Here is a 27,704-nt window from a genome sequence, read left to right as displayed (position 1 = left end):
ATGTCCGATCCGGCGATCTAGGATCGGGGGAAATTTGAACCATCTGGGGAAAATTTTGCAGATTAGATTTTTAAAAAAATCCAATTTTTTTTTCTGCAAGTGTCTTTCGAATGCATTTTCGTTTGCATCACCACTCTTTATATTTTTAACAACTATTTATTGGATAATAATTTACACACACACACATTTAATAATAAATGTAGATATGATATTTTAATTAAAACTTACATGAATTTACTTAATTTACTTTTTAGATACTGAGAGTTCTGAGGCAGCTAGTTCATTCTATTACTCTTAAAGATGCAATTGCTTTTTTTTCCCCCAAAAATTATTTCTACCTATAGTAATAGGAATGAATTTTTATCTGAGACATAAAGCATATTGTAAAATTTTAGGGAAATTTTCATCTAGATTGGGGGAAATGTTGGTGTTAAAAAATATTTTCTGCACCCTTGATATACAGTATAGTTTGCTTCATGAACTACTTGATTCCGGCATGTAAAAACAAAAATGATATAGCTAAGTGTTCAATGCAAAATTGTCAACTGGATTTATTGCATAGTAATTCATGTATAGATATGAGGCCTAAATTCAATAACTAACATTCATATCCTTACATTAAATTTAAAGTTTTATGATGCAAGATTTTATTTATAATATGTTATCAACATAGTTTATTTCATCATTAATTCTTTTTAAGACAAAAAGCTCAAAATGAAATCTTTGTTTCAAATTGTTATTTTTAATGATTGTTTATTAGCATATGAATTCAGTAGTTAAATAAAGCTACAAAACACAAATTTGACACAATAGCTTTATTACTAGAATTTCCACAAATGCAATATTCAGATGTGTTCAAACTGAAAATAATGCTATCGGAATTTTAAACTGACAACTACAAAAGGATCAAATGGACTATTACATATTGTGCAATGGATGTATAAAAAGTCAGTAAACTATTAACAATCAGTCTTAACCATTCTGAAACACTAAAATAAACACTTAGGTCTACATTATTACTAATATTAGTTTCTAAACACTATTTTAGTTACAAGAAAAAATGCACAGAAACTCAGAACTATGATTTTACAACTTAGGACATAGTTAACTAAGTTTTAAATGCTCAGACAAATAAGAATATTGGCAGTTAGTTGTAAAAATTCATGTTGCTGTTTGTCTTCCCATAAATGCATTTTTGGTACATCTATAATTTGATGTAAATTTGAGATCAATGCAACGTTTTAAATAGCAGTTTTCAGATGAAATTTTTTATATATATGAAAACACTAAAAGAAAAGAACTTTCAGAGTATTAGCAAGTGTAATTGATTAAAATTTGCATTAGTAGGAATAAAAAGAACTTTTAGTGTTGAAAAAAAAAATCTTTAAAAGAAATACATTTGGATAAAAGAAAATCATTTAAAAATGATACAGAAAATGATTATTAAAAAAAAAAGCTTTGACTAATTCAATATAATGGTAAAAAGAGTTATAAAATTTAATTTCATTAATATCCTTCTTAGAAACACTTTAAGCGTATAAAAATAACAAAATATACTTTTTATAGAAATAATATCAAAAGAACAGTAAAAAAAAATAGTAAATACATTTGTACCACAAAATATGTAAATAATTGTAGTTTCAACAAAAAAGTAATTGCGTCTAAAAATGATATAATTTCAGTGATTGGTCCAGTTGGTGAAACATAATGCAGACAAAAAAAGAAGTATGATGAACAATGAGATTGCATAAAAAATAGATGAATAAGCCATTCACATTTGGCACAGGCCATTTCAACAATGATATTTTCAAAGTAAGCAAGCATATAAGAACAGAGTTTATGAAAAATGTGTTCCTACTTATCAATTGAATTTCAATTCTTACAAATATGAAAAGGGATAAGATTTATACAGTATTTCAATATATAAAAAGATTTTTCAAATGTTTTGATAAGATGATTCAAAATTTTGTTTGTTCAATCATTCGGGTAGGGGAGTTCATGTGGATACAACACTGATTAATAAAAGTGAAATGTTTGCTAATTTCAATTAATCATCATTACTTAAGGAAACAAAATAACAAAATTTTCATGGTTTTTGATCTTTTGGAAGAAATGTGAAGAAAATGCAAAGAAATTAATGAACTGAAAAGTAACATATATATTATTGTGATTGAAATGGCAACAAACATCAGACTAACCCTTGATTTACTTACATTAAAATTGCTCACTTTAAGAACTTAAGCATTTCCTAAACAATTGAAAGTACTCTCACTCTCATATACCAGAGACATTTTATTAAAGTTTGACACAATCAGTCACATGTTAAAGTTAATTATTCACTGCCTAAAAAAAAGTGTTGGAGATACATTTGCTTTCAGAAGGCAGCAATAACAAAACAGAAGCCAAAAACAAAAATTATAGAGAAAATAAGTATCAAAGTGGCACATGAAAATGACTTATATAATTTACTGTTACTGACTTGCTATTTTAAAACCTAAAATATAGTTTTGGTTTGAATTTGCTTTGGATCAGGGGCGTGCACAGGGGGGGGGGAGAGAGAAGGGACACCTGTTGGCCCGGGCCCAAGCCTGAACAGGACCTAATATTTTTAAAACTAGATGTGATATATAGAGGTAAAACAAAATGTAGGGGGAGCCTGGAACAGGCATTTGTGACGGGCTCCACAATTTTGGTGCACACCTCTGCTTTGGATCCTCCTTATTTTTCTTAACTTCAAGAATTTGTAATAACTTTGAACTTGATCAATAAAAGAAAAGAAATTCTAAAATGAATGATATGTATATTTACAAATATATACAGATACAAACCTAATTATAAAAACTATCCTTCAGATACATAAATGACCATGGAAATGCACAATTGTGTAATATTTAAATTTTACATTCTTTCAAAAAAAATTTATAAAATTGTAATGATTACAAGTTTATTAAACATAGTTTTAAATAATAGAACTTTAACATCTTATAAGAGCATTTTTCTTTTTATAAGATATTAAATCAATCAAACACACACATGTGCAGTTGAATGAATTTTATAAATCAAGGGTTAGACATCACAGGACAAAAACTAAAACACAGGACAACTTAAAAAAATAATAACAATTAAAAAATAATAATAATAAAAATAAAGAATAGTTTTTTAATGATTTTAAACCTAGTAAATTTTTGACCTCCTTCAAAATCCTATTTTTTACTGGAAATGCATTTGAGGGTGGCTCTGTAGTCAATACACACAAAAAAGTTGTGAAATAAAACCTGTTCTATTTGTAACAAATGTAGAAAACTGATTGCAAGTAAATAAATGTATATATTACTTCGTAGGCTACAAAAAATTAAGAAATAAGTTCATTTAGTCTTAGTATATACAACTCTATTTAATAACAAATATATACATGAACTGCAATATACTATACAGTACATATTAAGTAACCATATTAGATATCAGAATTAAATTTTCATTCTGTTTCTATAACTAACTGATACAATGTGTGAATTCAAGAAAAACAATAAACATATGCGCTTCACATAAATTTCTGAAACTTAACAAACCACAGGTATAAAAGTAACACTGAAAAGTACAAACAATAAAAAAGTGTAAAAACTTTCAATAAGTACCTAAGAATCACATTTGAAAGCAGAGCATAACAATAAAAGCACAAGAACTAAGTTAAGTAGAAGCTTTGCTAAAATTTTAAATAAAATTAATCATTACACAATAATATTAATTTTGTTTATCATCATTTTGCAATATAAAAGTTTTTAATTAAAAAGCAAGCTCAACATTTTGAATTTTTATAGTCATGGGCGGAGAAGGGGGTGATATATACTTGATGTATATTTGCATTGAAAAAAATGCCCAAGAGTGTAAATACATTAGTTTGGGGGGGGGGGGAACTACCCCCTTCTACCCTTCCTATGTGATGAGCCTGTTAAAGAAAAAAATATTTGCAAACTTCAACAATAGAACTGACATTTAACAAAGCAAAAAAAAAAAAAAAATCATGCATGTGATGCCCGAAAAAATAGTTGTCATTGCACAAAAATTCGAAAAAAACGGCATCCAACCCACAGTCAAGTTCAATATGTGGAATATGAGTTAAAGACTAATCTCATTAAAATAAAAACTCAAGTTTCAAATTATTTAGAACTTCCATGCTTTAAATAAAATTACATTTAAACAAAAAATGTTTCTTGAATAAAATAATGTATAGGTTATTTATTCAATATTTTTGCACTTATTTAGTTTCAAACTCATTATTTCAAGGCAACAAAAACAATACAGAACCATCACACAGTGCCCATTATTCACAAATTAAGTACTAAAAAAGTTTCAAATAAAAAAACTATTTAAAAATTTACTACTAATGAGTATAATACAGATCTTTTAAGATATCTATGAATATTTCAACACTTTTACAACCACATGTGATCCTATTTACACATTAATATATAAAAGTTTAATCAATGGAAGGAAAAAAATTCAACAGACCATTTTTGTTGACATTAGGGGTAAAATAGATCAAGAAAGAACAGAGGAAAATATTTTTAATTTATTTTATTTTCAATTGAAATTTATTGCATTAATAAATGATTATTTGTAGTATCAAATTATTGGTTGCGATATAGGTTTATTGATAGCTTTACTATTGATAGGCTGAGAGTACTATCAATTATTCAACAGTTTAACTCAAATCTAACAATATTATCAGTTGTTTTGTTTTTTTTTATTGATAGTTTTATAACCACCAATAATCATTAATCAAGCTTTGAAAAAGATTCATAAAGCTCTTAAATATAAAAATAATTTAAGTTAGAAGACAAAAGTTTTTCATTTTCTCAATTTGGCTTGATAAAGAAAATTTCAGATTCGTTTTGATTTAAAAATAAAAAACAGAAAAACTTGATTAAGCAAAATAAATTTTGTGTCCTTCGAAAAATTCTGTGTTCCAAATGTTGCATCTTTTATTTTTTATTGACACATGCTGCATTTGAAAAAATATATATATAAAGATTTCAAAATGTATTCTAACTCCCAAAAATGTATGACAAAAAAAAAAACACAAATTACTAAAAAATATTAGTATTTAACGATACCTAGGATTTTTAAAGGAAAGCATTTCTGCAATTTAAAATTCAATGGTACTTTCCGACAATGGACAATTATATATTAATTCAAAACATTTGATTAATTTTTATTTGGAGAATTCGTGTCACTGTTAAATCTTAATACTACTTTCAAGAAGCAAAAAACTTTTAGCAAATGTTCTGAATTAATTTCCCTGCACAGGAGTTCAATGCATTTTTTTTTTCAGAAAATTATTTCTTGAAACAATACTCATTCTTCAATAGTCCACAATATTTTTTGTCACGGGGAAAACGGAAGGACTTCTTTCAAACAATTTTGCATCCAACATTCTTTTAATTTTAAAGTATAAAATATCTGTATTTTTCTCAAGGGGATGGGTAATTAAGTCATATGACTTAAAGTCCCTAAATACATTACTTAATTATCACAGAAACACCAAAACTGAAATTATACAGACTGCAGAAATAAGTAAAGAATTGACAACAGTGGAAGCATGGTTACATTTATCTTCGAAACAGTCGCAGACATTGGCTCTTCCTCCAAACCCAGCTCTGTAATAGCAAGGACGATCAACATCCACATCAACTGCACATTGCCTTATGATTCGCTTTGTAGGCTTTTCTGAAATGTAAAAGATGAATTTGTAAAAAAAGCAATTTTACAATTAAGTATTGCTGTACGTTTGGAAAAGCAAAAGAAATTGTTTACTGAAAGATAGATGGAAGATAAGACATTTACACAATTTATTTATTTTTTAACAAATAAAATACAAATAAATCCTTGGATTAGCTTTGCAGAAGTATCTGCAAATTTTTATTTCATTTATTCATTTTCCATTTTTGTCATCGATTGTACAGCTTTATTCTGCAAGCTTGCTTATTTAGTTTCTGCCGAAAATAAAGCACAAAAAATCCCCAATTCCAACATATCCCTAGTGTCAGCATGGATTCCAAAACAAAGACTGTCCGTGTTTCTTTGTTAAATCTGCCCCTAACCCAAAATAAGCCCCCCCCCCAAGAGTGGCTTTTTCGACTCCAACTTGGGGGATCATTTTGGTGTCAAATAAAAGTAATGTAGCCAAATTTTCAGCTCTTTATCTCAAACAACCTTCGAGTTTTTCTAAAAAAAACCCTGTTTTTTCAATTTTAATATTTCTTCATAGTGAAATTCAAAATTAATGAATGGTAATTTTTTTCCTTATTCTTAGGAATAAAATACATGAAAGATTATTATACCATAATTTTTAAACGAAAAGCCGATTTTTGGCGACAGAAATAAAATTAAAAAAATTTTTTTCAATGCTTTTTCTGAAAAGGATCACTTACCAAATTTTGTCAGAAAATTTCTTTTATACTCCTCTACACTCAAGATTTTTTTCGAATTTTTTAAAGTAGTGGAACAGTAAGAAAAACATTAAAAAGTGATTTTTTTCATAATTTTGCATTTAAAATACTTTCTATAGCCAAAAAAATTCATTTGAATTAAGTCAGTAGAAAATCGTCTGCTAAGCAAAAAAGAAAATTTAAAAAAAAAAAAAAATCAAAAATACAGAGAATCTTAACAGAGGAAAAACCAAGAAAATCATTAAAAAAAACTAAGACATATCCTTCATGAAGTTATTAGGAATGTAACAAAAAAAGATTAAAGAGTTTTTAAATAAATTGTACATAAGGACGATTATATAGTTTGTCCACGCTATTTTGAATCATTTTTCCGTCTGAATCCAATAAAGACAAAAATTTCTAATATTTAAGTAACTTTTTTATAATTTAGACACCGTTTAACATACTTTTTTTAAATAACTGACAGTTGATATAACAACTTTCAACAATTTATGATGATTTTCTAAGTAAGGTTTTTCATTGTCACTGTCTTCATTCACAACGATGTTGATTTTTTCATCAATGGACAGATGACTCAATATCTCGGAAGGCTGTACTATTTTTGCCAAATATTGAGCATGAGACAGAAAATACTAGATGATTGCAGCAATGTGTGAGAAACATCCAACAGTGTGTCTACCATTAGCACAGTCACAACAATACCGAGTAATCCCAGTGATGTCTTTCTTATCCGACTGATAATCACAAGCAACAATATGTTTTTGACTTAATATGTCAAGATTTCACTTCAAGTTTTATAATATAAAGTGTGATATTGACATAATGAAGTTTAATCATTTTATCTTGATTCATCATCTCAGCTAAATATGATACAGTTTGAGACATTTGATTTTGACATTACTTTCTGTCTCCTGCTTGATATTTGGCAAAAATAGTAGAGCCTGCCAAAATGTTGAGTCTTCTGTTCATTAATGAAAAAGTCAATGTCGTTGTGAATAAAGACAGTGACAAAGACTAACCTTAGTTAAAAAATCATCATAAATTTTTGAAACTTATATCAACTGCAGGGTTCAAAAAATATGATATTTTCAAAAATATCCTATATTTTGATTTATATCGTATATTTTGATATGTATCCGATATTTTCAATTAGCACAAACTTAAGTCTTAAAAATAGTAAATGCATCCTCAAATCACTATTTTGTTATATTATAATATGTAGACTTAAAATTAAGGTTTCTTTCACTATTTATATCTAACTTTTCATTTCTATCAATTTTAATGGAGTTAATTTAGCATTAGCTGTTTTACTCATTTTTCTTCTGTTAGCTACTTTTACAGTTATACGACTCAGAAATAAATGATATACATTAGTCAGTGCACTGTCATAATACATTTTCATTTTTTTCTGAGCAATGTTCAATATTTAATTAGGCACCTTTAATATGAATTAAAAATTACTAATAATTTTATGAACACAAAATACAAGTAAAAAAGGAATATTACATTACTTTGTAATATTAATGATGTATCAATGCAGCATAAAAATATAGTACGTAACTTTTTGGTTATGTTTAATAATAAATGAACAATATTGCCATGATTAATGTACTTTTTATATTGAATATATATATATATATATATATATATATATATATATATATATACCATAGTTGAAAAAATAAATATTGAAAATATCAAAATATCATGGTGGTTTCAAAATAAATATTGGATATATATTGTGATATATATCGGCGAACCCTGATTAACTGTAAGTTATTTTTTTTTTAAATGTTAAATAGTGCCTAAATTATAAAAAAGTTATGTAAATATTAGAAATTTTTGTCCTTATTGGATCTAGACTGAAAAATTATTCAAAATACCGTGGACAAACTATATAATCGTCTTTATGTACAACTTAGCATTAAAAAATATTTACAGTAGAGAACCAATTTTCCAGGAAGTTTGGGAATATTGCTATCCCGGATATCTGAATTTCCCGGTTTTCTGGATCGTTAAAAAGCGCTATTGGCCGATTGTTTATAAAACTTAAATCACTATAATAAATAGCAATACATATTAAAATAAGAAGAAAACAGTTCAGAATTAATTATCAATATTGAAACATTAAAAACTACTAGAGAGAGAATAATTTAAACGCTAAAAAAGTTAAGTTAATATGAGACCTGAGACCCTCACATTCATTTTGAAAAGGAAAAAGAAAAAAAAACATCACTTTTCTGTGTTTTCAAAGGAAAGAAAATGAAAAGAAGGGCAAGAAACAAGTTTTTGAATGTAAGTGTGCGATTTTTCTACTATGGTGTATGAAAGAATTTGTTTTCAGGAACGCATTTTTTTTTTAAATTTTTTATAAAGGTTTGATTTTTGCGATTACGATAGTTATTGATAACTATTGCGTTTGCAGTAAGTTCATACCAATTAAAAATTTTATTAATAAGTCTGCCGTTTAACAATTTCTAGATTCCACCATCAACTATCCGAAACACTCGCGAATCTTGTTTTTGGCATTTCCCGCGCTTTTGCGACGTCACTTGGGGCTCTAAATTGCTTTAATTAGAGACCGTTCAATAAAATATTGCAATAGAATGTGACAATATTCACTTCTTTAGTTTTCAGTTGGAATAAAACCCAAAAACTTCAGACTGACGATTGTACTTTTTCATTTAAGAAAATATTTCGGAAATTTTGCCCCGTGTTAAGGATAACCCTTGGAAGTTTGTTTTTGTAAACCTTTTCCCAAGTTATAGATGAGTAATGTGGTATTTATTAAGAAACCGCTTATATTCTTTTAGGTATTTCCAAAAAATGCTTAGTTTTCAAAAGTTGCCAAAAATGCATATTTTTTAAAAATATGCGAGAAAATCGGCAAAAGGTTGCCGGTTTTCCGGTTTTTTGGTTCCCGGATAAAAGGTTTTGCACTGTATTTAAAAACTCTTTAATCATTTTTTTTACATTCCTAATAACTTCATGAAGGATATGCCTTAGTTTTTTTAGATTTTCTTTGTTTTTTCATTGTTAAGATAGTATTTTCGTTTTTTTTTTCCAATTTCCTTTTTTGCTTATAGCAGACTATTTTTTACAGACTTAGTTCAAATGAATTTTTTGGCTACAAAAAGTATTTTAAACACAAAATTATGAAAAAACTTTTGATTTTTTTTTTTTACTGTTCCACCACTTTAAAAAGTTCGAAAAAAATCCTGGGTGTAGAGGAGTATAAAAGGCATTTTCTGACAACCTTTGTTAAGTGACTTTTCAGAAAAGCATTGAAAAAAATATTTAAACTTTATTTCCGTCGAAAAATATTGGCTTTTCGTTTAAAAATCATGACTATAATAATTTTTCATGTGTTTTATTCCTAAGAATAAAGAAAAAAATTACCATTTATTAATTATGAATTTTACTATGAAAAAAATTAAAATATAAAACAGGTTTCTTAGAAAAACTCAAATGTTGTTTGAGATAAAGAGCTGAAAATTTGGCTTAATTATTTTTATTCGACACCAAAATGATCCCCCAAGTGTGAGTCAAAAAAGTGGCGAGGGCAGACTTAACATAGAAACCGGGCTACGGCCTTTCCTCAAATATCTGGAAAAAATCACTTCCTCAGATAATGCCCCTTACCCACAAAGTATAGTCCGGTTAATTTAGACAATGGAAATAACAAAAATTCTGGGAAAGCTAAATTTTTGTAGAGACCTTGGGTTTAGCATTACAAAAAAAGTGCCAAAAGTCCCCATCGATCCCATGTGCACTAAAAAAGTTATTCGGGGTCAAAGGTCAAAATTTTAGGTTTTTTGGATTTTTCTCAAAAACGGTGAGTTTTATCGAAAAGTACCTCAGACCAGAGTTGTAGATCTCAAATTCTCTATAAAAATGGTCCTCATGATTTTTCTCCAAGACCAAACCATTTCCTAGATATTGCGTACTCTCAAAAGACAGCCAGTCATTTACAGAATCCCCTCTACTCGCATGTCTTTGAATAACATCTGGCTGTTCTAGTTCATGTGGCATCGTTCACATACCCAGGGGTGCCCAATCCACTAAGGGCAAAGGTGCACCCCACTCATCATCGCAGAGATCCCCCAAAAGCAAGCCTCCCCCCCCCCAAATGAAAAAATGCCCCTCCAAACAATCTCCCTAAAAATTTCGATGTCGCAGTCTGGCCATGACCCCTCCTAGCTGGGCACCCCTGACGTACCTGTTTCTTTTTGAGTTAAACGTGCAGTTTGAGTGAATAAACGTATTTATTATAAGCGTCTACTTGTTGTTTGTGCTGATCAATATTTAAGAAAAATGTCACAATTTTGTTTTATTTGCAATAAACTTTGGACTGAAGGTGAAACTGTTGTTGCTGGGCAGTCGTGGAATACCAACTTTAATCGATGCAAGTGTCGGGAGAAGTTATAAGAAAGCTAATTATTTAAGAAATCAAAAGTCCGTTACAAGTCGCATTGATTGCAGAAAATCATATACCCGGAAAAGTTCAATCTCTGCAGCAATGTGAGGATGAACAGGGCAGTACTTCAAAAGTAAGTCCTCCTCGTACTGTAGCGCGATTAAGTTAATTTGGATCCAGCTTTTGCTTTTAAAAACACTGCTTATTTTGTGGCTGTGAAGTGGATGAGGAGGCTGAAAAGAAGAAAGCGTAGAATTATCGCAGAAAAATTCATAAAGAATTGACTAAATCATACTCAAAATTAAAACGTGCAAGGGCAGCTTTTGACACACCTCAGAACGATCTTTAGCTAATTGTAAAAGGGATTCTTTGAATGCAAGTGTAGAAAATTTATGACTTTTTCTACAATAATTCTGCGTTTTGTTCTTCTCGGCCTCTTCATCCGCTTTCTCGCAGCAAAATAAGCAGTGTTTTTTACAACAAAAGCTGGATTCAGATTCACTTAATCCCGCTCTAGTACAAGGTGGACTTACTTTTGAAGTACTGGCCATGTTTATTAGGATGGATTGAAGAAAATTAAAATCTGATAAACGATAAGTAATAGCCCGGAAAAGTTGCCTTTTGTAGAGATATTTGGTTATGCAAAAGGATTTTGACCGCAAAAAATATCTTGAGGTGTCGCTCGCGCCTTGAATTTGACCATAAATGCTTAAAAACTGGAAAAAGTTACAATAATTTCATCAAATATCAAAATTTGATAAATTTGATGTTATTGCTCTTAAGAGCTTAAATTTTGATAAATTAAAACAACTGAATCATGCCCCTCTACTCTCGTTTGTTCCATACTATATGACCAAAAGCATTGGGATACTTTCAAAAATTCTCATTTTTAAAGATTTCTCAGGAAATAAAAGACCAATTGCTTTGTAACTTTTGTCATGGAAGAAGCATGATCCAGCCGTCATATTCCAGTGCAAGTTATATTACCTTGGGGTTTCAGGGATCAGTCAAATTGAGGAAAACAAAAATGTTTTTGATCATCACTCCTCGTAAATAGCTAAGAAAAGGCTGCAAATTTGAGAACATAGTTAGCTTATTATGTACAATTATTTTACATACTTTCGAGTAACTATCACCGATATTCATGAGGATATAAGCATTTTATTTGAATGTTTTTGGCTCATAACACGCAAAGTTTTCCATCAAAGCTTACCAAACTTTCAGAAAATTTGACAGCATACAAAAGTATAATACTAAAATTTGAAATTAAAATGTTGAAAATTTGATAAAATATAGACATTTAAAGCAATTAATTTTTCACTGCACATACACAAAATATAACAATCTATAACTTTCAGAAGCTAAAATCCAACTGGATTCCTAACTCTTAAAAAAATTCTAGTTCCATATCTTAAAAATTCAGAAAGTTATCAGTGACCTAATGAGCCAAATTTCAACAATTCTTAGACAGGCAACGAGTTGTGGGAGATTGTTCACAAATAATGTTTTTATCATGAATCACACTGGATGATTGCGAGCAAATGTTGCAAACTTTTGAACGACCCCTCACGACTCGTCACCTATCCAACAATTGTAGAAATTTGGCTCATTAGATCGCTGATAACTTTCTGAATTTTTAAGATATTGAACTGGAATTTTTTTTGTGAATTGAAGAATCTAATTGGGTTTTAGATTATGAAAGTTATAAATTGCTATCTTTTAGTCATATGCAGTGAAAAATTAATTGCTTTAAATGTCCATATTTTATCAAATTTTCAACACTTTAATTTCAAATTTTAGTATTACATTTCTCTTGTAGCTGTCAAGTTTTCTGAAAGTTTAACAGACTTTGATCGAAAACTTTGTGTGTTATGGGCCAAATGAAAATCCATATTGAACAACATCTATGCCCTTTTTGTTAAAGATAATTAAGGAAATTTTGAGAGCAATTTTAGAAGGACACACTGGGAAACAGTAATTTGGTTGCCTTAGATGTGTGATGTATTTTGGACTAACTTATACATCAAGTCTAAAAGGGTCTCAGTACTAACCTATTACATTAAGATTCTAAGATACATTGGGTTCAAAGTAACCAACTAACAACAAAATATAAGACATTTCTGAAAAGCATAGGACGAAAGGAAAGATTTTGGGTGAGAAACAAATACATACATTGCATACACAATATGAAAAAAATTACTTTTCTGTGTCTGATGAATACCAAATTATTGCACATTTGTTACTGAAAATGTAATTTTTTACCATGACAATTAATGTGAACTAAAATTTGACAGACAATAGTAACGCAATTTTCGAAAAGCAACACTTTATTTTAATCTAAAAAAGGTATTTCAGCCAATAGAAGAACAATAGGACAAAGTGACGACATTCACGTAAATTCTAGAGAAATAACATGGTAAATGATGAATGAAAAGTGTCATGGTAGAAGAAAACTAAGCTTTGAAACCAGTATGCCTATTTTACACCAGGGTTTCTGCTACTATTGCATTTTTGGCAAAATACAAAAATATCTCAATTACAATAAAGAACAAAATCATTTTGCGCTTTTTTGCTAAAATAATAATGAAAAAATTCATGCATGAGCCAAAAGATATAGCAAGCATGGTGACTTTATCTAAATTTTCCAATAAACCTTTCCAAAGACATTCAAATTACTACTAAGTTCAACAATGCTTAGTCTTAATAAGCAGGTGTCTTAGCAATTTCACCGACACAAAATTTTTCTTTCCTCTGTTTCTCTCTTTCAATCTTTCCTTTTGAGACATTTAGAGATTTCAAGTGGGCCAAACAACAGGAAAAAGAATGGAAATATTGCCCTCGCGAAAAACAGGAGCAGGCAAAATGGTAGGGATAAGGCATTTTTTACATTGCAGTTTGTTTGTTCTTATAAATGTGCTTTTTATATAAAGTAGATCCAAAATTTGATAAAATGTAAAGTTGAAGTAATTTATCAAATTTTTATGCCATAAAAACATTTGTTGTAGCATCATAGTTGTTAATTGCTATGAAGATATGGGGTGCCATTGCCTCGAGAGGTTGGATCTGATGAGAGCTGAACCCACAACCTTCGGGATTTGAAGCAGTCTCTCTATCAGAAACTGTCGAAAACTCAAATTCAGCTGTTATTAACATTTTTTATAAACATATGAGATTCCTCATCGTGAAACATGATTTCATCATAATTTATTTTTCTTATTTAAGTAAAATAAAAATAAAATTAAAAAATTTTATTAAAATAAAATTAATTCCTTAAAATTAATTTGTATGTTGCAAAAATAGTTACAAACATTAAACCTTAAATCCAGTTTTAAAGTGGTTCTGTGTTTGAACTTTTTAATAACTAACAACTTTTTAATAACTACAAATAATTTTATCTATCTAAAATTCTTTCCATGTTATTACTAATTAAGGTCTGTTGATTTAAATCAGCTTGATTTAAATTGTGATTAAAATCATAATTTAAATCAAATGATTTAAAAAAAAAATCATTGCTTCAAATCAATTGATTTGAATGAAGTGATTTTTTAACAAAATCATTATCTAAAATCAGTTGATTTTACTTTTATAAATTAATTTTGAATTTTTATATTTGTATTGCTCTAAATTCAACTACACACCATTATACCATCGTAACATCAACAGTCCCTCTTTTTGCATGTGTTTCACTCTATTGCTTTTACTCCAAAATTACAGTTTAGAACAAAATAAAAATTTGAATTTTTTCTTATACACCTTGACTAATATAGTTCAGATAAGTAATTGTTCAACATATTATTTTACACTACAAACATACATGATAATGGAAACCTTATATTTTAGCAAAGCATAAAACAAAATCACATCTTATCTAAGCATTATAACATATTTATAAATCTTAAAATATTATTGAATAGTTGGAGAACTTATCTTAATTTTAAAAGTAAGATGAATTGATTCATCTATTGTATGAAATATATTACAGTGAAGCACCGTTCATACGTTTCTGAAGGGACTGTATGAAAAAAGCGTATAAATGAAAAAAACGTATAATAGGTATGCGTAAATATGTATTAAACTCTGTCTGACCATATTAAAAAACATATAATTGATAAAAACGTATAAAAGAGAAACATACAAACGGTGCTTCACTGTATGTTTATACATGTAAAGTAATTAATATCTACAGATTTTTGAACATTAAAAAAAATTTTAAATCCGATTTAAATTTTTAAAAAATCCGACTTTTGAATTTTTTTTTTAAAAATCAAAAAAAAAATCACGAACCCTGTACTAATGTAATATTCTTTTCCTTTTGAGTAAAAGCAGAACTAAATTGATTAGCAGGTAATGATTAATTATAAGGCAGCTAAATATTTTTCATGAAAGAAGAAATCTAGAAGTGAAAAAATATCTTTTGTTGAAAAAAATGAATGTCTTCCATCAAAAGGTGCGGTTCTTAAGAGAGTTCGTCGCCAACAAAATTTACTTTTAACACAAAAAATGATAGCTCTTTAAGCTGAATCTACATCATATCCAGGAAATTAGTTATCTGTTCAGAAGGTCTCTCTATGCAGCAATAAAGTTGGAAAGGTCTAAGAAAACCCAATATTTTTGTCAAATTTGTACAACTCACGGTGAGTTTACATTCAAGTCCATGTTGTTTAGCATTTATTGAGAGAATCATCTCTTGCTTTGGATTGATCCAGTCTAAACTTAGAAATAAACTTGGTATACAAAAGGCTAAAAAACTGGTATTTTTCTACCACACGCTCCAAGAGAAAAAATATTTAGAATGAGACTATATAAAATAAGTGACTGTTAAACAAAGATGTCTATTTTTTTAAGTCTGATGTTAGTTTGAAAGTATACTAGATAAATGAGCAATCTTCTTACAGCTTTGGAAAATTAAAGGAATTAATAGTCATTAAGTTTAATTTTAGCTATTTATAATTACTTTCTATTTCATAATTATAATAGCTCTTTCATTTATTTCTCTTTTTTTCTACAGACGAGCAGCCTTTTGAATAAAAATTATGATTGGGATTGTTTACTGCACATCATTTTGGAATTTTAAAACTCTAAAAATTTATTCTAGTGTCTAAATCAAAAACTATAAAACTATGATGAATTTTTTAATGTATTTTGTAATCAATATCAAACTTTAGCACGTTTTGGACAATTTTGTCAAAAACCATATCAAAGAGATTTTTGACGTGACGGTAAAAACTGTGGTTTAAAACTTTCAACTGTCAAAAACTTGCCAACCCTGGTTGAGGGATTGTGGGCACTTAGCAGACCCGTGTCCAGGATTTCATCAAGGGAGGGGTTCTCGTTTGAATGTTTTCTCATTTTTTCTGTATTAACAGGAAAACGCCAGTGTCTCAAATAATTCATTTCTGCTTGATGGTCACAATGAGGGACATAGTGGGGGGGGGGGGGAGATGGTTTGAATTTCCGGAAAATTTGACTTTAAGTAATATTACCAGTTCTATTGTTGCTCTAAGGTTGTACTGCACATATAAGGCCCGTTATGGCCCTCCTCCCAGAAAGTGAATTTTGATTGTGTTAATAACCTTAGTATTTATTCATTTTACCGCTTGTTTATATTCAAACCTTATTATGCTTAGTGTGCAGTTTATTGCAACAAAAAATTACTAAAAATATTTAACCAAGTTTTCTGACTTTATATTCTAAGAAAACGCTTGTCAAACTAAATAGGAATGGGTTTGCTGCTGATGCAAATAACATTACCTAACACAACTACTATGAATCTTCATAATGGCAACACTTGTCTCTTTTTGTGAAACGCCCAAGTCATCGTAACCTCCCTCTGAGAAGCAATATTAAATGCAGTGAATACTTTGTATTGACAGCCTATTAAACGTTTCCTCCATCACTGTTTTTCCAAAATATGATTTTAGTTCATAAAGAGAGGGAGGGCATTTCTAAATTGCTGGGAATGTTAAAAAAAAATGCTGTGCACAAACTTCAATATTCAAGTTAATTTTAAGCTAAATGTACACTTTTCTTCATTTGGTTTTTTATAATTTTTTCCTCAATGGGAGGGGTTTAACCCCTAAAACCCTCCCCTTGGACACGGCTCTGGCACTTAGAACAGGGTAACAGAAGAGGATGTAATGATCAAGGAGGTAAATAGCTTTAAAAGCTCTTCTTCTGCACTTATATAGAAGTTTGGTAAGACCCCATTTGGAGTATGCTGTTCAGTTTTGGTCTCCTTATCTTAAGAAAGACATTAATGTATTGGAAAGGGTTCAAAGGCAGGCTACAAGGTTAATAAGTGGACTTTCCCACTTAGGTTATGATTCCAGGCTTAGAAGGCTTAAAATGTACAGTCTTGAGCAAAGAAGAGACCGAGGGGACATGATTCAGCTGTTTAAATTTATTAAAACGAAAGATGTTACGGGGCTAAAGTTTAGCACTGAAAACAGGACAAGGGGTCATTGTTTTAAGCTATTTAAATCTCTGGCTAACATGGATATTAGGAAAAATTATTATTTTAGCAGGGTAGTGGAACCTTGGAACAGCTTACCGGAAGAGGTGGTAATGAGCAAAGGAGTAGACAGTTTTAAGAGGGTCATTGATCTTCACTGGGGATTGTAAATTGACTAGGACCAGTCTAGCTGGGCCCAGAGCCTGTTGCTGGTCGTTACATTTGTATTTGTATAAGAGGGTCAAGGTCTTCACTGGGGACTAATAAACTGACTAGGTTTTGCCCAGAACCTGTCACTGATCGTCAATTTTTTTTTTTTTTTTTTTTGTATTACTCATATTCAAATTGCTCAATAAAAGAAACTGAAATAAATAGATAACATCAATTCAACTAACAGATTGTGTATTTATCATTAAAAGTAAACACTGCATCAAAATGTTATGCAAAAACTAAAAAGCAAAGTTTTCAATTTAAATTCTCTCAATATTTTTATCATATATTCAACAGACAAATTAAGTTTTAAAATGATTAAAGAGAAAAAATGAAGAATACTCACGATTTAGTACTTCAAAATCCACATAGTTCTCAATTTTACGACAGGCTCTATACTTCGGGCCTTGTCTGATTGTACTGCAATTTTTTAAATATTTGGCGTCAGGTGTGCCTGATCCACAATCTGGGTCTGTTTCAGATCGGCAGGTATAGCATTCTATGCAGTGGCCTTTAAAGATCCATATAATTAATTTAATTGAATAACACTTAGACATATAAGAGAAAGTATAATGGTTAGTTAATTTATGTTTCTGTTTATAGGTTGTTTTTCCTTTACAAATATAATTTCAATATATGCAATAAAAAGGTTTATGGAATGGTCTTATGTTAATTTACATTTTATTGCTTTTGATTGTGAGGAATGAAAACAGAAAATTGACAATTTTTTCAAAACTTGTCCCAGTATCTCCAATGAGCGAAAAATCTATTTCTCCAAAACTTAATTATTAGGATGTCATGTAAGCAGTAACAAAAATTTTCAAAAAGGAAACTTCACCCTTATATATCATGAAACTTTATTTTGCATACATAAAACCTTTACTTTTACCTATTTATGTAACCTAAAATCAGAGATAAGTGAATGCAGCAATTTTGAACATTTTGGAAAAAGGGGAATTCTTTTGAAGAAAGGAAGATCCTGGCCACTAAATGTACTTCTCTAGAAATGAGAACTTGTAAGCCCATGGCCTTCTTGAGTTTTAATGGGAGTCATGTATAATTTGGATAAATACCTTTATTTGCATAAATATTCACTTGAATTACCACACCAAGGAAGAAAGTGGTGATTGGTGAAAAACCACTTTCTGATGATATTCAGTCGTAAAGCACTTTTATTTTTTTCCTTAGTTCATTAATTTTCTTACTTAGAAGAATTGAAAAATAAATTATTTCAATTTATTTTTTATTTAATCTACTTCTGATGAATAACTTTATATTCTTCAAATCTTTACATTCCTCAAGATTGTATCATTTTGCAATGAAGAAGGGGTAAGATGTAACCTCACAACCATTTCTATGCAATTTTACTGCATAATTTGTACATTTTAAATATTGTTGATCACTCTGCAACAAAGGGTTTTATTGAATTTTTACCTATTTTCTTAGTTTTCACTTTAACATCTTTTATTTTTAGGTTCAGTTTTTTTGCCACTTTTGTTAATTATGATTAATATTGATATTAATGAGAGTATTTCTGGTAACATCAATAGTTTTCTGATGATGTCAAAATCATGAAGATTGTAAAAAATAAGTAAAACAGCACAATGAAGACTTGAGGTGTGGCAGTTAATGTTGGGAAATGCCAAGTGCTTCATTTAGGTCATGGAAATAAGCATACAAGTTCCGAGTTACAACTTGCAGACAAAGTTACTGATCTGGGGGTCTTAATAAGTCAGGATTTAAAGTTTAGTCAACAGTGCAGCATTGCTAGCAATAAAGCCAATAAGATGCTTGGGTTTATCAATAGATCTATTTCAAATAAATCTAAAGAAGTTCTTCTGCCCTTATATAGAAGTTTGGTAAGACCCCATTTGGAGTATGCTGTTCAGTTTTGGTCTCCTTATCTTAAGAAAGACATTAATGTATTGGAAAGGGTTCAAAGGCGGGCTACAAGGCTAATAAGTGAACTTTCCCACTTAGATTATGATTCCAGGCTTAGAAAGCTAAAAATGTACAGTCTTGAGCAAAGAAGAGACCGAGGGGACATGATTCAGCTGTTTAAATTTATTAAAACGAAAGATGTTACGGGGCTAAAGTTTAGCACTGAAAACAGGACAAGGGGTCATTGTTTTAAGCTATTTAAATCTCTGGCTAACATGGATATTAGGAAAAATTATTATTTTAGCAGGGTAGTGGAACCTTGGAACAGCTTACCGGAGGAGGTGGTAATGAGCAAAGGAGTAGACAGTTTTAAGAGGGCCATTGATCTTCACTGGGGATTGTAAATTGACTAGGACCAGTCTAGCTGGGCCCAGAGCCTGTTGCTGGTCGTCACTTTTGTATTTGTATTTGTATGCTTTAGTCAAGCACAGGGTTGCTTAGTTTAAACCGCATTTAAACCAAATGGTTAGTCTTTTTAAAAAAAACTAGGTTGGTTTTTTTGAACAACCAAATTTTTTCATGAATTTTAGGAACTCATTATTAGAAGATGTAAAATCCAATTTGTGGAAAGTAACCAGCAAAGCCCCTTTGGAGAAATTAGATAAATAAATTTGTTTTTTTATGCAATGCAAGTTTGCTAAATAGTTTTTCTTTCCTCTATTTTTTAATTTCTAATCAATGCAACTTTTTTAATTAGGTACATAAATACACAAGGTAAACAATCTGTTTTCATAAAATTACATGGTGGAAAAATCCAAGAATTTGTCTTTATTTTATCTTTCAGTCTTTTACATTTCAAAATAGCCCAAAATGCATATATTATCCGAAACTTCATTTTACTACTTACTTTGCTTGATTACTTATGATTTATGAAATAAACGATGTATTACGATTGCAATCCATTGATATATCTTAACTGTAGAAAAAAATTTTATTTTCCAGAACAAACACTAACAAAGTCCAAAAGCTCTTAAGAGTCGAGGCATAGAACGACTAATGCCCACACACTTTTTGGCATGTAGTATGCATTATCCAAGATGCAGTCAAAGCAAGAAAAAAGGGTGCATCAAATTTTGAAAGTAAAAAAACTTTTTACAATGAATTAAGGTGTAATACAAACACCACTTCAACTGAAATCGATGACACAGAGATTGGTCGATCTTTATTCAAAAGTCAGAACTCATTTTTGAACCGGGAAACAGTCAGATTTTTTTTTTTTTACTTATCTTGAAATTATCTATACCAGGGCTTCCTATATCCCAAAGTTAAGCAAACTAAAATGAGAGCAGATGAAGCCTCACCAACAGAGCACCAGTGGTGTCCGAAAAGGTCTTATGACCCTCACAAAACCTGAAGGCCTCTCGTATGTTCACTCAAAAATCTGGAACCGGTGGTCTGGTGGGATCTACGCTCGAGACCAAAAGAGTCACCCGGGTATTTTAAAAAGTACCATGAGTGGGAGGGTGGAGTTTTCATTTTTAGAACACTTCTTAGTTAAAAAATATGCGAAGAATGTTTTGATTTTTTTTTTTTTTTATTATAAAGAGTCTTATTTAATTTTGCTGCAATATAATTTCTTGGTTGCAATGAAAGGTAAGTTTGCATTTTTAAGGATTTGCTTTGCTTATTTCTCATACTACAGGGATTATTCAGATTTTTGATCATTCAGATTGCCTTCGGTCCTAGTTAGTGTGGGAAAAAACAAGGTTGTAGTAATGTTTATTAGATTGTGATGCATTTGTAGTGCAAAATACTTTCTACGCAAAAAAACACATGACAAAGCTGTTGCTTTATGATCTGTTTTATGTAGTAATTTTTTAAAAAGATTTTCAAATAATATTTTTCCTAAAGGGTACCTCTATGTATGAGGAAATGAAATTACAAGATTTTACTTTAAGCTATTTGATAACTCATCAAGAAATTGGGTTCAAACGAGAAATTCACAAAACGATTATAACTATCCAAATAGAACATTGTTTTTTGCACAATTGGTATTTAAACCAAATCAAAAACAGGGGTCTTATTCAAAAAAAAAGTTTTTTGTTGTTTTTTTCCATTGTCTTTTTTTACCAACCCTAGTCAAAAAAAAGTTGATCTGGATATCCTAATAAATCAGGAGTTAAGGTCCATCTATTTCAGATGATTGGTAGGAGGACAATGCCCATTATTGTAGTTTATTCCAAAAATGTTATTGATAATTTAGATACAATACACAGATTCATGATGGAAAGCCGGACTTTCCTTCGTTTCTAATAAAAATGCGTATTTTAATCTTATTCTTTACAACAGACAATTTCAATCTTTGTGAACCTAATAAGATAGAAAAGCAATCTTTGAGGTTTGGTGAGCGGCAACGAGTAGGAAGCAGACAACTTGTGTCTTCATCAATCTCACAGTTGCTATTACTAGAAAAAAAAATTCTAATTCTTCTAAACTACTGTGTTTTAGTATTCTTTTAAAAGTGGACCGATGACGTATCCCAGAGGTCTTATTCTGATTTTTTTTTTAGAGCTGAGGAATTCATTTTATTGTTTCAATCTTGATAAAAACCACGTTAAAAATAATATTGCACACTTCTGAAAATTACTTAGCTTTGCTGAAACTAGTTTCACTTGCAGAAATAAAATTTGACCATATAATTATATTAGGAGGATTTCTTGGACTCCGATGCTATTTGCTAGCCATAAATTAATACACAAAACATTAATACTAGTATCAAAACAATGGAGACTGGTCCAATGTTCTCGTAGGTCCTACGTGCCCCCGACTCCCCTTACATATGTTTTTCTCCCAAAATCTTGCTATTACAGAGCCAAGTTTAATTGTGAGAATTATGAAAAAAAATACTTGAGTGCATGAATGAATATAACACTTCATTATGAAAAGTTTCTGTTAAAATAAGCTTATTTTTGCTATTGAGATATAGTGCATTGCGAGCAGAAAACATACAAGCTTTATTTATATCGTGAATACGATTTAATCACTTTAGTTACTACATTCAATACAAATTACTATTTTAGAATTTAGATGCAAAATGATTAAAACATGCAATTTAAGAAAAGATTATTCATGATATTGCATGCAATTTAGCAAGCAAAGGTAAATTTAGTTAAATAAAATCATAGCATTTGTGTTTTGTAAACATTTACCATTCAAGGACCTGCAATCGACACATTTCTTGTCGATTTTGTTCACACACTTTAAATAAAACACTCTACTAAAGCAAATGCATTAAACCTAATTTTTAAAGCGCTTTCTCTTTCCCTTTTACCAATTTATAGTTTTGTCAAGTTCGAAGAGAGAGAAAAAAAACTTTTATGAGTTAATACAATTTTTCTTCTTACCTATGATTGCTTGAGAGAGGACGAACACAAAAAGAGTTAACATGTAGGTATAAAATTTGTGCATTCTGGAATAACTGTTTTGCCTTTAAGGAAAATATATTTTTTTAAAGGAACGAAGATTTTAACAAACACAACCACCAGGCAAAAATCAACACATTTACTGCATTGCAAAAGTCCTTCATCCGCGCGACCTCTAACAGGAAATTTGTTAACAAAAATTATGCAATTTCAAATCGATATAAATATTGATAAATAAATTTATTGTTTTATGATAATTACTCTTTTTTTCTATGTTTTACTTTCTTAATATTTCATGTAAACCTTTTCCACACAAGAAAAGATCTCCTGAAATGCTATAGTTCTCTTCAATGGAAAAGAAGGACAATTTCTGCAGTGAATTATTTAAAAGTACAGTATTTTTAGCTTAACAATTTAGAAAGGTTAAACGTTGGAAATAAATTAATATTGTGGAAATCTTTCCATCTAGAATATTTCTACAGTGTGAAATGTAGCAACATTTAGGTTTAAAAAAATGTCTTGTGTCTTTTTAAAAAGTAATTTCCAGGTAAAAGGAAACACAGAAGAGAGATAGAAAAGTCATTCCTTAGGAAAAAATAACATAGCAAAGATAACCCCTATAACATTTAGACACAGAACTTGGAAAATGTCACGAAATATATCAGCTCTATTTCCATTGTTCCCACTAGTGAACGTCATTATGCCACGGCCTCCCTTTCTTACACATTATTGCAAAAGGCAGTAAAAAGTAACGGATCCAGGGAGAGGCTGTTAGGGTGCAGCCCTTTTCCCAGAATAACACCATTGACCCCCCACCAGTATTTAAAAAAGTTATCTAGAAGGACAGTTTTAGGACTTTAACTTCAACAAATTTCCGCTGGAGAGTCCCACAAACACACCTTTTATACATTATCATCCGAGATTGTCTAAAGTGTTTGAAACTTTCAGAAATTTTGGGAAGGATCTCTCCCCTCCCCTGAAACTCATCTTTCCCCTAATGTCATCAAAAATGGCCTGCACTTTCAAGATTTCAATCTTTTAAAAATCTTCGGCGAGGAGCAAGCGGCATTTTATCTTGGCTCAACATTGGCGTGAAATTGTGCGAGGTTGGCAATGTCTTGGCTAATATTGAGACGATTTTTGCAATGTTGCGCCAATATAGGTTTTATACTGCATCAGCAATATTGCACCTTGATTGGCAGATAACATTATATACCAATATTGACTGCATAAGCATATTGTATTTAGGTTGTCAGACAATGCTGGCGCAACATTAATGAAATTTGGAAAGTAAATCGCTGAACTGACTCTTTGACTACCGTTTTTGAAAAATATCTGAAAACTAATGCATTTAAACTCAGGGCCTGATTACCCAATAGGGTAATAAGGCTCGAGAAGCTTGAGCTTCCCCTCAAAATTTTCAGGAGCCCAAGAATGACTGAAAAACTGTGATTAAAAAGTCCAGTTTGTTTTTAAGAGCATTTTATTTTGTTTATTTTTTCATGAGAAAGATTGCTGAACTACAATTTGCTCCAGTACTCTGGTCAAAAACAGGGTCCGACTAAGATATTTGGGAGGGGGATTACCTAGGGCAAACACTATTTATTTGGAACCCCGTGGTTGACTACGGCGGTGGGGGGGGGGGGGGGGGCTATAATCAAACCTTACAGTTTTTGCCATTGGGGCTTCTAATGATAACGGACCCTGGGCCATGGCATGTCCAATTCAATAATTGAGTCCTGGTAAAAATCCTCACAACCATTTGAACGAAAACAAAAACTTAAGGCAATCAATTTCACACAATAGCGCTTTTAGGATTATGATTTCAAAAAATTTTAGAGGGAGCGTTTCGAACGCGAAACCTTTGTTATCAAATTTAGTCTTCAATGAGGTTGTTTCTATTCGTCAAAAGCATTACTTTTAGTCACTGAAATTGATAGACTGAGCAAAATAATAATAATAATAATAATAAATAAATAATAATAACATGGACCCAGAAAATACTTTCATTTTCCCAGAATTTAAATTTAATTATTATTTTTTTTTAATGTTCATTTTTTCAAATAGACATGGTCTTTAGGACTTCACAAGTGATGTACTTTGGCACAGAATCCACTGGCATGCTGAATGTTTACGCTTGCTCTCTACCGCGTTTCCAGGTTATGATTATTCAGAAGAGAATTAAATATTGCGCTCTACACTTCCCATCAATCATATTGTTGCCACTACATATGAGTAAAGAAGCGAATTGAATATTGCGCTCTGCGCTAATGGTATCAGTGGATGGCATTTCATCACTTGTGATGCCACATGCACAAGCGTAAAAAAAAAATGAAATTGAATCTGCGCACCGATTAACATAATTGTCAAAAAATATTAAACTATGTCAAAATATTTTAAAAAATGGTCAAAGTTTATGTTTTTAAGCAGGTTCTTTCAGGAAAAAAAAAATACTTTTAAAATTTTGGAAACGACCCCATTGCATTTTTTTGGGTTCAATTTCGAAACATTTCCGGAGGAGCGCTCTGATTCTCTTTATATCAATAAAAATCGTATAGATATTCATTTTTAGAACTCCAGATTCCAAAAAATATCCAAGCGAATCTGAACCAGAACCCTTCCCCAAACGTTATCAAAGATGGCTATATGCGGTTTTTGGACCAATTTTGAAAAATTACCGAGGGAGAATCTCCAAAGGTATTCCATAATAAAACTTCCTGAACCTCACATCGTGAATGAGAGGTCATTTATTACGGCCAGGATGTACCAAGGACGTATCCGGCAAGGGGTGAGCTGGGGCCTCCTGAAGGGCGTCAACATTGATTCCCAAAGAGCGCACAAGAAAAAAGAAGCACGCAGGTTTAAGGACGCAAATAAATAAATAAATATAAATTTAAAAAAAAAATGGAAGGCGCATATGTTCCTGTATAGTGCGCAGAAGAAAAAAACGGAGGCGCACACGTTTGAAGATGCAAATAAAGGGTAAAATAAAATAGAATTGAAGAAAAAGTTTGCGGATATGGGTTAAAAAACCAAAGAGCACACGCGAGGGTGCAAAAGAAAAACGAAAGAAGTTCAGGTTTGAGGGTGCAGAAAATAAAAAATTAAGTCACACAGGTTTGAGAGTGGGGAAAAAAAGGGTTGAGAAGAAAAAAACTAGTCGCATAGGTTTTAGGAAGCAAAAAAAAAAAAAACATAAACAGAGTCACGCAGGTCTGAGGGTGCAAAAAAAAAAAAAAAAAAAAAAAAAAAACCCTCAGGATCAAGAGCGCAAAAGACCGAGGGCTCATTGGTTTGAGGGCGCAAAGAAAAAAACACGAACACGTACAAGTTCGAGTGCGTAAAAAAAACGGAGACGCACAGGCTCAAGGGCGTAAAAAAGAAATAAAACGAGCTGATGTGTGCATCACATGACTTTCTTTTACTCCAATTTAATGTAATTTCCCCATTATTGGCAATTTTAATGTGATTCAACAGTTTACTCTCTAAATATCACCAACAAAAGCCAAACTGAAACAGATTTATAGAAAAAAATCGCCAAATTAGTCGCCAAGTTGACGACAATACTTGGCGACCAAAAGACTGGCGATCTACCCCACTAAAAAGGATCTCAAAAATTTCTCTAGAAAGTGCCGCTTTCTTGAGAAATTCTGCAGAAATCTGAAGATATTTTTAAGATTTTGTTTTGCCTCAAAAATATCTCAAGAATTTTTTGAAACATTTTAGAGTCATTCACAGCTTGCTAAATTTGTCTCAAGAATTTCTACACAAATTTAAAAACAATTTGGCGCTAAAGTAAAATCTGAAAAAAATCTGCAGATACCATTAACATCGAACGAACAACGATTTTTGCGATTTTCTTTTTCGAAATTTTAAAGCTTTTTTTTTTTTTTGAAAATTCATTTTATAAATGTTGTGCGAAGGTCCTTTGATGCTCGAGAATTCAGAGGGGGATTCCTCTCATTCCTATAGTGAGGGGAAGATTGTCGATTATCCCCCCCCCCCCACCATTGAAAAAGGTTTTTCTTATTCAAATTCAGTTTTCGTCGGATCTAAAGTGATTTTGGCACCAAGGTCCTTTGATCAGGAGGAGCTCATATTGGTGTTTTTGCTCCCTGTAGGGGGTCGACCTCCATGGGGGGGGCCTTATAAAAATTCAGCTTACATCGGATCTTTGCTAAATTTGAACAGAGGTCGTTCAATGCTCAGAAATTTACGAAAGGAGAATCTCGACTGTGGGCGGGGGGGGGGGGGACCCTTAATGAGGGGGGGCGACCCCCCTCATTGGGCTGTTTTCTTTGTACAATATCTGTTTTCGTCCGATCTTTCACAAATTTGACACAGAAATCCTTTGATCAGTAGGAACTCGCATAGGTGGGTTTTCGCCCATATGGGGGGGGGCGGGGGGGTCGCCCCCCATGGAGTTTTTTTAATACTAATCCACAGTTTGCATCGGATCATTACTAAATATGAAACAGGCTCTTAATGCTCAGGAGTTTACATGAGGGGTTTTCACCCCTTTGCGCGGGGGGGGGGGGGATAGACCCTCCAGGGCGTTTCGCCAGAAAGTCTGTGAAACGGAATGTTTACAATTTTTTTTTTACAATGACTGAAATTTTGAGATTCTAAAAAAAAGTAAGAAATCCAAAGTCATGTAAAATTAAATATTGAGTCATAAAATAGCTCTTTGGGAAATTTTACACTTTTATTTTTCTTTTATTAAATGTTGATGTCGAATGGAGTTTTTCGATGTTAAAGAAAGTATTGTGAACATAGGTGTCCTTTAGATTTTAAGAATATAATCTGTGATAGTACAATGCTTACTTTTTAAATTAAAATTATACAAATTGAACACATATTTCTACATTTTTATC

The 27,704-nt window shown here is 30.9% G+C and overlaps 1 protein-coding gene across 1 annotated transcript; it reads right to left on the bottom strand.

The window, feature by feature from the left end:
- Positions 1-802: 802 nt before the first annotated feature.
- On the bottom strand, positions 803-22,951 carry LOC129216029 (uncharacterized). The gene is made up of 3 exons (XM_054850172.1): positions 22,813-22,951; positions 17,874-18,038; positions 803-5,727 (listed from the first exon to the last, which is right to left on the bottom strand). The coding sequence occupies exons 1-3, from the start codon at positions 22,874-22,876 to the stop codon at positions 5,531-5,533; spliced, it is 426 nt and encodes a 141-aa protein (XP_054706147.1). The 5' UTR covers positions 22,877-22,951; the 3' UTR covers positions 803-5,530.
- Between the last annotated feature and the right edge of the window lie 4,753 nt (positions 22,952-27,704).

The sequence above is a fragment of the Uloborus diversus genome, chromosome 2 (genome assembly GCF_026930045.1).
Source record: "Uloborus diversus isolate 005 chromosome 2, Udiv.v.3.1, whole genome shotgun sequence".
Taxonomy (NCBI): domain Eukaryota; kingdom Metazoa; phylum Arthropoda; class Arachnida; order Araneae; family Uloboridae; genus Uloborus; species Uloborus diversus.
This window is presented reverse-complemented; position numbering and strand designations above follow the sequence as displayed.